At 45.0% G+C, this 10,222-nt stretch overlaps 1 protein-coding gene across 2 annotated transcripts in view; it reads left to right on the top strand.

Moving 5' to 3' along the window:
- The window catches only part of ZDHHC8 (zinc finger DHHC-type containing 8), a 211,095-nt gene that overhangs the window by 178,117 nt on the left and 22,756 nt on the right, over positions 1–10,222 (top strand). For both annotated transcript variants that reach the window (XR_002095604.1, XM_019507000.1), the window contains exons 3-5: positions 2,314–2,471; positions 6,136–6,308; positions 9,591–9,693. Coding sequence is in view for 1 of the 2 variants with exons in the window: in XM_019507000.1 (XP_019362545.1) it covers positions 2,314–2,471; positions 6,136–6,308; positions 9,591–9,693 (434 nt within the window). In the remaining variant the exon portion in view is untranslated. The remainder of the gene's footprint in view (positions 1–2,313; positions 2,472–6,135; positions 6,309–9,590; positions 9,694–10,222) is intronic.

Below are 10,222 nucleotides of genomic sequence, written 5' to 3' on the forward strand. Positions count from 1 at the left end.
CAGGCCCCATCACCTGCATGCTTCCCTAGCCCCCCTGACTCCTACCCACTCCCCCATGACTGCCCCACCCACCCCAGCTCCTGGCCCTTTAAAAAAAACCCAACAAAACCCCTGAACTTACCGGCTGCTGCAGCAGCCTTGGGGCTTCTGGGGGCTCATGGAAGATCCCACCATGCTGCGTGTGGCAGTGGGGGACAGCAGGGATTGTCCCCCGTCCCCACTCCCCACCAGGAAAGAGCTGGTGAGCCCGGGGGTTTTTGTTTGTTTGTTTTTAAAGGGCTGGGAGCTGGGGTGGGTGGGGCAGCCATGGGGGGCTGGGACAGCGGGCAGGGATCAAAGGGCTTGTGGCAGAGCTCCCCCCGCCACATGGCATTGAACAGTGGAGGCAGCAGGGATCGCCCCCCGCTGGGCAGGAGCCGGTGAGTGGAGGGCTTTTTTTTTTTTCCTCAAAGAGCCAGAAGCTGGGGCAGGCAGGGCAGCCATTGGGAGTGGGTGGGGGATGGGGCCTGTGTGATTCGGAGATTTAGCCAAATCAATTCGGGACGGTGATTCAAATCAAATCAAATCACTGTCCCCCGAATTGGCCAAATCTGAAGCAAATACTAGCCGCTTCACACAGGTCTATTTTACAACTACCACATTTTTTCCTGGTTTTCAGACTCAGTTCATTGTCCCCTGCTGAGAACCTGTGGTTTGAGCACTTCCAGAGCTTGTCACTGCTGTATATTTAATCCAGGGGTGGGCAGTTATTTTGCGCAGAGGGTCAGGGCAGATAAATATTAATTTTCTAAATTTTTTTAGGGACCCCGTGGGCTGGATAGAATGGCCTGGCAGGCCACATCTGGCCCCCGGGCTGCATTTTGCCCACCTCTGATTTTAATCTGTGTCATATACCTTCCAACATGTTTACACAGGATTTAGGTGCCTAAACCTGGTATTTATATAAGTACTTATGCTAGTACCCAATCCTGCTGTACATCTTCAAAGCACTTTACACATGTGAATCTTTGGAAGTCTCACACAAGGTAAATGTAGTCACTGGATCTTATCCAAATCTTATCAAATTCAGGGAAGAAACTTAGACTGATTTTAGTGAACAAAGGATCATTTTAATGGGGATGGCCACTTTTTTGGCCCATTTTCTAGGGAAGGTTAAATACAGGAGAATTCTGAACTGGGACATTGTTACTAGATTTCTCCTAACTGGAAGTCACTCAGCCAAAGCCAAGTGACTATATGCCATGTTTAACCAGAGTGCTAAATAAATGTGAAATTCTGCAATCTTCTCTGTCTAACACAGAAGTTGCCAAATTCACATGAAAGAAATATGAAATAAAAGATTAAATGCTCTGAATATTGTTCTCATTCTTGCATTTTTAGTATAATATATTTTAAATCTGTTCAAGACTAGCTTTTCTTTCTAAGTGGCCTCTTCTCTTAATCAAAGCAGCTGCCGACTTGGGTTGATAAACCACTCACTAGGTTGTCTCAGATAAGAGTATTCTGCTCTGTTATGGCTATCTTATTAATGGGGAAACATATTCACTGACTAGCCCCAGACCAGACAGTGAATCAGTGGCACAGTTGAAACTAGAACCTAAGGCTTCCTGTCTCCCGGCCTCATGCTCAGATCACTAGATCATGCTGTTTCAGGGGGCTGCAATCATTCCAGTCATGCAATTTTGCTAAAGCAAGAAAATTCAAACTATTTTATAATGAAAGAGCATTTGTCCTGGTCTGTTGCTAATGTTTATCCATTGCACCAGTGGGTGTTTCTGCATGCAAGGGTTCATGGATCTAAGTGGTATCGCGGGCTACCTCAATGGAGCATGTTTCTGGCATGGCCCTGAATCGGCATATAGTTATTCAGGGAGATCTTGTGTGGTTTAATGTCTTTAAGTTAATTCAATCTTCCCGTAACATCCTTCATCATAATGCTTATTGCCCAAGCTGGTGGGGGACAGAGTTGATTTTGTCTACTAATGGACAGAGCACACCTCAGACAACAAAGTACTCAAAATGATTTACAGTTCTCTGTTCCTACTTTGAAGATAACAGGGCACTTGTTTCATCCTTCCCAGGAGCAAAGTGCCTGTGGGACAAATCTCTCGGATACTAAAGCCCAGAGCACTTAATCCTTTTTTCCAACCGGGGAAGGCTTTTCAGGCAGAGCTTCCGTCCTCTAACTCATTATGTCTCTTACAAGCATTTGAAAACACATAGTATCCATATATTTAACACTGGGATTGGATCTTCCAGCTTTTATCAGTAACCTGCACTCTTGGTATTTCCTTCTATTTTTGCACTGAGCAGCAGATGAAGATGAGGATAAAGACGACGATTTCCGAGCTCCGCTCTACAAGAACGTGGAGATTAAAGGAATCCAAGTACGGATGAAATGGTGTGCCACTTGCCACTTCTACCGCCCACCACGCTGCTCCCATTGCAGCGTCTGCGACAACTGTGTTGAGGTAACAAGTTTCTTGATTACTTGGTCTGTTGGCTTGAGCTTGGATGGTGGAGCTCTGAACAGCTGGGTGATACAACTGGGCTATGTCCCCAGGCTTTCTTTTCTGAAAACTTAAGTGTCAAAAGGCCAGATTTTTAGAGGGTGCAAACAGCTGTAGCTGCATTGACACCAGTGGAGCTATGTTGATTTATTAGTCTCCAGTGAAACAGTTTAGCAGAGACGTCCCTAGGGTACGGCAAATTGGGGGGACCATCCCAGGCCCCATGCTTTGGGGGGGCCCTGCGGAGCTGTAGCCCATCATGCGGGGTCCGCATGGCTCAGCCCTCCACTGCAGAAGAAGCATGGAGACCTCTTTCCCCCCCCCGCCCCTTGCGGGGGTACCACGGCCCTGCACAGTGTTAAGGGGGGCCCACACAGGCTGATTTGCCCTGGCCCCTGCACCCCTCTAGGGTTGGCTCTGGAGTTTGGTATCATCAGCCTTGTCACGGGTGACATTTCTCAATGTGTTCTCAGGGCAGTTTGATAAGGCCGAGCACCTCTGCCCTGGGTGTGCTGAAGACTCGTGAAGCTGGAAATGGTACCAGGAAAGGTGGCAGTGGAGTGGCAAAGCTCAAAGAAGTGAGGGAAGCCAACTTCACCATTCCTGATCCTTCGACTTTATCAGTCTCACCTTCATAAGAACCAGTTTGTTCCAAATTAAATATACAGCCCTGAATAGTAGAAGGAACATTTTCCTCTCCTTGTAAATCAGAATACATTTAGCAGCAAGTTAATTTTTAGAAAGGCTGAAATCTGAACTCTTGTGTCTCAAATCAATTAAAATACTGCCTGCCTGCTTCTGAACTACAGTTATGAGTCCCCTGGCCATGACCTCATTCGTGCTTCTAATTCCTCTAAATTATGAGGCTTTGACATATGTTGATAAATCTGAGGACTTTGATGGAGCACACAGGATATTTAAACAATAACCCCAAAGTAGTGGAGTGTGATATTGGGCCATAAACATCTCCCAAGCTCATAAATACAGAGGACTGTTTCCGTGGTGTTTTTTTTTTTTTATTACCACAGGAGATTTTTATCACTAAGCTACACATTCCACTTCTTAAGGTTCGTTTCTACTCTAAAGCATTTTTTTTCAACAGAACGATTAAATCTTTAATACCTTTAAAAATGTATTCACCCCTGCAGTTAAAATGATGGGAATGCTTAATCAGCAGCGGGCTAAACTCACTGAGTGAATATCGTCATCAGTCCAAATGCGCTGCACATTACATTGGGCCAAATCCTCCCTGCCTACATCAGAGGAGCAGTCGCAATGAAAGCAGTAGAGCAGTTCATGTGAGAAAAGACAATTCTGGCTTAGACTACATAGTCATTTTATACTTCCAGCGGAGCAGTCTTTTAACTTCTAGCTGGGCTGTGTCTAATAACCATTAATAGACAATCAGACAAGCTTTTCGTGCTCCATCATGGTGAGCATCAGAAGGGCACTGAAGCTGGGGGGATGTGGAATGAAAGAAGTTGGAGTCACTGCGAAGATGTCAGCAGCTATGACATCTACCTTGTTGGATCTCTGTGGACTGCTGGATAAAACTAGATTTTTCACTTGAAAACTAGATGACAAGCTCATCATTTTGAGTTAAAAATATGAAGTTTCACAATGTATAATACCAGAAGGTGAGGCTATATGTTTAACTTCAGTGTCAAATCCCTTTTTCTTCCACATTTCTGTGCAAAAATTTTATTTTCCATAGGCCTAGTGTAGCCACAGATTCCCTGAAACTAGCATAAATGCTTAAAGTTTCACGCAGCTCTAAGGTCTATAGCAGCATGAGTTTTGCACCTTCTTTCGGAAGAGAGAAAAATGGGAGAGAATCCTGGATTAACTTCCCCTTGCAAATCAAATGGCCTCGACCTCAAAAGCCAGTGAGAAAGCAGGACTCTTCTGCCTCCATCCTAAATAGCTTTACTGATGGTTTGGTTGCCGTTCTGGTTGGCTGGCAGGAAACCTTTTGCTGTGTAATTAAACCATGGTTGTGTACAGAGAAGTATAAACAGAAATATGAATGACTCCCAAATCAATAAATTGCAGTTCCAGGCTATGTTGCATATTGATTCTTGTGACGCTTACTTCTCAAAGAGCCTGCGCATTCCAGCAGTGCCTAGAGAGGGTTATGGTGACGAGTCTATTGGCATTTCTATTATGTGACCCATTTAGGAAGAGAGAGTAATTTGGGTCTTTTAATTCACTTTTAGGCTGTAACTTGCAATAAAAGTTCATGGCCTCAATAGAAATCTTTTGAGTTCCCTTTTTAAAGAATTTGGACTGATTCTGATTCAGAGATGTGCAAAGTGTCCAGGTTTTTCGAGAGATGCTCGTTTTCATCATGTCACTTATGAAGCAAAACAATTGACGTAAAATCTTATGTGGCCAGCTGGATCTGCAAATGAATCTGTGACAGCAAAAAAATAAGCACGAGGTTTTTTTGTTTGTTTGTTTGTGAAGCTGAGGTTTAAATTGGTCTTTATTTCCAGATATTTTGGGATGCACGTAACCGGCTCTGAATTATAAATGCGGAGCCTGAACCAGTCTTGGCTAAATTGCCTCAGTCTATTTTTTTTCTGCTGTGCTTTGAGAGAGCTCTAAAACATTCTTCTCTCCTGTACAATATACTTACTGCAAAATCACAACTTAATTGAAAAAACACCACTTTGTCTTCAGGAGAAAGTATCTATTTAAATACAATATCATTGCACAGCAAAGCCAAGGCACGACTGACAGGCGTAAAGGGTGTATGACCCCAGCTGCAAAACGGGCAAAACAGCATGGATTTGCTCACTGCAGGCCCAACTGTGCTCTGACTTCCCTGTTGGGGCACAACCCCATTGGACTCGCTGGAGCTAGCGCCATAAAAACCCAGTGTAAAGGAGCTGTAAATGGGTGTACAACTCATACTCATTATACTTCTCTCCTTAAGAAGATCCAACTTGGTGGCACACTTGAACTATTGATCAGGAAAAATTGGGCATTTCAGATTGGGAATTTACATTTTGAAGTCATCCAGAGCTTCCTACAGATTTGTTTCTCTTCTTTGACTGGCCTTTGGCTGCCGGGCAGTAACCGTAGCATTGCCAGGCAGTAACAATACTGCACAGTGGTAACGAGCTACTGTGCAGTAGCGTCAGCTCATTGCTACTGCACAAAAGCATTGGGCAAAAACCATGTGTCAACAATACTTTTTCAAGAGATTATTAACTTACAGTAAAAAACTCTGGATGCATTTTGTCTTTTTATACAAAACAATGGAAAGGATTTTGCAGCTGGCAGGGGTAGTACAGGCTTGAGACATTACAGTGTATGGTGACACCTTATGGTTTATAATTATAGACTGCGACTTTGTCAGTGCCAGAGAGGAAAATAAATTCTCTTCTCCATATATTGTGGCCTACCTGAGTGAAGTCCTTGGGACAGCCCATCAAAAAGGGCGTATGGCAAGAATACATGTGCATGCCAGCACTCATTGAGAAGTTCCAACTCTGACTTGATCTGACTTGAAGCTCACAAGTTTTGGATAGCTCCGGCACTGTGGTTCAGACTTGTCTCTAAGTCACTGGTTTGGTTTTTTTTACTCGGATATTATTCCCCCTCTCTTTCTCTTTACAAGGATTTTGATCATCACTGCCCATGGGTGAACAATTGCATAGGACGGAGGAACTACCGATATTTTTTTCTCTTCTTGCTGTCCTTAAGCACGCACATGGTTGGAGTGTTCACTTTTGGGTTGATCTTTGTTTTAAACCATGTGGAAAAGCTGGGGGCAGCTCACACCACCATTACGTATCCTTCTGTTTGAACTGTAAGATGTCAAGGTGCTTTATGGGAACTATGAAAAAGGATCTGCACCACCTGCCTTTTAGGAACTGAGGAGATCTCCAATTCCTACCATTCTTCTGTTGTAACTGTCTGCCTAGCTTCCCCCCCTGTTTGCCTGACCTGTGAAAACATCAGTTACCTCTGAAATGGCAGTCAGCCCTTTGAGTATCTCTGTTATCCAGTGCTACCATGCCAGAAAATAGCATACTCCCTCCCTCACTGAAATTCCTGTAGTTATAGTTGTATAGGGGTCCACTCTTCTTGGCCTGTATTGTTGAGTAATATTACTGTGTTTAAAAGAGCTGCTACAGAGCGTTATGCACAGAGCTTGCATTGGGGTGGTAGCTTACAAGGTCCAATGGTCTTAAACTCCTCCAAGACTGTTTCAGGCTGGACATAAGGAAAAACTTCTTTACTGTCTGAGTCCCCAAGGCTTGGAACAGACTGCCTCCAAAGGTGGTGCAAGCACCTATTCTGGACACTTTTTTAAGAAATGTTTGGATGCTTATCTTGCTGGGATCCTTTGACCCTAGCTGATTTCCTGCCCCTTGGGCAGAGGGCTGGACTTGATGATCTTCTGAGGTCCCATCGAGCCCTAATGCCTATGAAATCTATGATCCCTATGTATTACATAGGCTTTTATAAAGGGCTTTGGTATCCCACCCTGAGGCCAGACTGCATGGATCCCACACCGCTGCTGTTTTCCCCTAGTCCCTCTGCTACCTAGCTGTGGCATGGACACAGCTTCTCAGTGGTGGGGAGTTGTGCTGCAGCTGGGAGCAGGAAGCTGGAGGACGCAGCAGCAGCAATGTGGATGCAGCTCCCCCCTGCCTAGCTTCAGCACAGCTTCCCACCAGCTGGAAGCTGTGGCTGGGAAGAGTGAGCCTGGGTCAGGTGGTGGCAGCAAGGGTTCAGCTCCCAGCTGCCTGGCCCTGGCACAGGCGCAGACAAATTACAGAAACCAGACTGTAAACACACACGCACATTACCTCCACGGAGTAAGTGACCATGGGACAGTCTTTAAAGGCAAAAAGTAAATGGCCAGATCCAAATTTCATTCAAGTCGATAGAAATATTTCCATCAACTTTAATGGGTTTGGAATCAGGCCCAGTGTTTCAGTTTGGTCCATGCTGTTGGTTAGGATTGGAAGTGGGATCTAGACAATCATTCTGTGAGGAGGGTCATCCCACTAGAGTGAAGGTTATCAATATTCAATCAATTATTTTACATCCCTTTGAGTTGAAGTGAAGGAACAGGGTTACACGGGGGAGGGATGCTGGTGAGGAGCTATGGGCTGGTGTGGTGCAGACCTACCACAAAGGGCTTATCAACAACGTTATTATGAATGAAGGACAGAAGAATCTTCTCAGTTATTCTCTAACCACATGTGAAATCAGATCCTTAGAAATGTTGATTACCAGCAACTCTGACTGACTTGAAATGCGAGGCAGTCTTTATAAAAAGATCACAACTCGAAACAGGGCATCTAAGCTGCTTGTTTTGCACTGGATGTATCTACACAAGACGCTACGGTGCAGTAGCTTCATTGCTGGGCTGTAACTGTGCAGTGACAATATTGCACAGTAGTAATAAGGTACTGAGCAGTAGCATTAGCTCATCGCTACTATGCAGTAATGTCATGCTATAGCGTAGTAGCAACAAGTGACTGCGCTGTAATTCGTTGCTACTGCGCAGTAGCATTGCTGGACTGTAACCGTGCGGTGACAATACTGCGCAGTAGTAATGAGCAGTTGCGCAGTAGTGTTAGTTCATTGCTACTGCGCAGTAGTGTTGGGCAAAAACCATGCGGCAATGGTTCTGCAGTTACTGCGCCGTCATAATGCTGCCCTACCTCTGCACCACATCTCTGCATCTTGCCCCAGTCAGCTCTCTCAGATTTCCCTCAGCCCCACAATTTCTATGAGCAAGTACTAAATGACAGCACAGTAACAACTGTGCAATGGGCGGCTCGTGTAGATGCGCCCACTTTCTCTGACTATTTTAGGGAGCCAGTTAGCGGGCTGAGATAATATAGCCTGATCATTTCAGTCAGTGGAAGCTACGTGTTTTCAGATCTCTTAAAGATCAGGCCCATAGACAGAGGCACGCTGGCCAGTATACTAAGGGTGCTTTTTCTACAATAGCCTATGAGTTTTCTGCCACAGTAATTTGGGAGGTGGAGCTGACTGACCTGGCTGACATGGTAATTTTCCATGGCCTGCCAGAGCCTAGCATTCTGGCTCTGCATGTCTAGGAATCCAGACACTCCTTGTCAAATGACTGTTTGCTCCTTTTGACCCAGTGGTTTGAACTAGGAATTTTGCCAAGGTTTCCAGAAGAATTTTCTGTACGGGCTGAGTCAGTCGACCGACAGCATATTGCACAATGCAGGGATTTTAACAGCATGCCTGGAAATGGTTTTATTATATTAAAAACACTCACCAGTGGCTTCTTAAGAAGTTAAAGGCTAGGACATAACATTTAGACTTGCTGAAAAGACTTCAAGATGAATCTCTGCATCTCAAAATGCTAAGTGAGGGGGCCACTTCTCCAGTGGAGAGGAATATAATCTGAGCACCTGCGGTTTCATGACTATACACCACAGGCTAGATTCGTAGCTGGTATAAATTTGCCACACTGGTGATATTTGTGTATTTACACTAGCTTGGACCTTGCATGAATTTGGCCCAAGCCAATAAGCAGTCATAATTGCCTGGCCGTGCATATTTTTCACAGTGCCACACACACATGCTGTAAGATCTGGACTGCAATTTCAAGTGAGAGAACTGCTTGGAGAGAGGGGCAACAGAGATTATTGCTATGCCTCCACCTTGGTGCTGTGGGGCTCCGCCATTCCCAGGTGACTGCAAAGGAATGGGCTGTTTGTACTAGAGAATTTACTAGAAACCAGAGAAAGGAAGAAACACAACACACATGGTGGTAAAAGAGGTGCAAGTACTTTGTTTCCAACTGTTTAATATGTTGTTGGCCACTAAAGACCAGGCAGCATTAGGGCTCACGTCAAATGAGAACCTAACAGCACTGCCAGTGGGAAATAACTTTTACAAAACGTCTAGTTCTTAATTCCACAATATACTTGAATGTGTGAGAAAAAACACTAGATAAGGGTGAGAATTACCCTGAGTTTCCAGTTCAAGAAATTATCTTTTTCTCTTACATTCTTCCAGTCCCCACCCCTGCTTTTTCCCTTCACTGGCTACAATTTCCTTAACTCTGTGATGCAGTATGGCTGTCATGTGTGTTGCTGGACTGTTCTTTATTCCAGTCATTGGTCTCACAGGTTTCCATATCGTCCTAGTGGCCCGAGGGCGCACAACCAATGAACAGGTAGGAAAACAGTTCTGCCTCCATAAACCTGGCTGAGATGCAAGAGTTGAGAACGAACCATGTCTTTGGGGAGGAAAAGGGAAAATGCATCATTTAAAGAAGGGCAAGTAAGCATGGGTAAAGCAACATTAACAGTGCACTCAACATGAAGCTTTGCAGAAGTTCTAAAGAGTTGGTTGGCTTTTATTCTCTGATCTCTTCTTCATTCATTTTGGGCAAAACCAGGTAACGTGGGGCCCCTGCAAGACACGCTAGGAAATTTGGTCGTCACACCAGACAACAAAGCTAACTTCTTTAACGACTTCTTTGCCTCCATTTTCCTGAGCAGGGACCAGATCAGCCCCCACACTGGGCTCCCCTCAGGCCCCATGGAGAGGTGCACCTAGGCCAAGGGTCAGCGAGGATCTAGTCAGGGAACGTCTGGAGGGACTGGATGTATTTAAATCAGCTGGTCTGGAAGATCTCCACCCCTGAGTGCTGAGGGAATTGGCTGAGGTCATTGCAGGACCCCTGGCACGGCTTTACAAGC

The sequence above is a fragment of the Gavialis gangeticus genome, unplaced genomic scaffold (assembly GCF_001723915.1).
Source record: "Gavialis gangeticus isolate Ggan-Ray unplaced genomic scaffold, GavGan_comp1, whole genome shotgun sequence".
In the NCBI taxonomy this organism is placed as follows: Eukaryota; Metazoa; Chordata; order Crocodylia; family Gavialidae; genus Gavialis; species Gavialis gangeticus.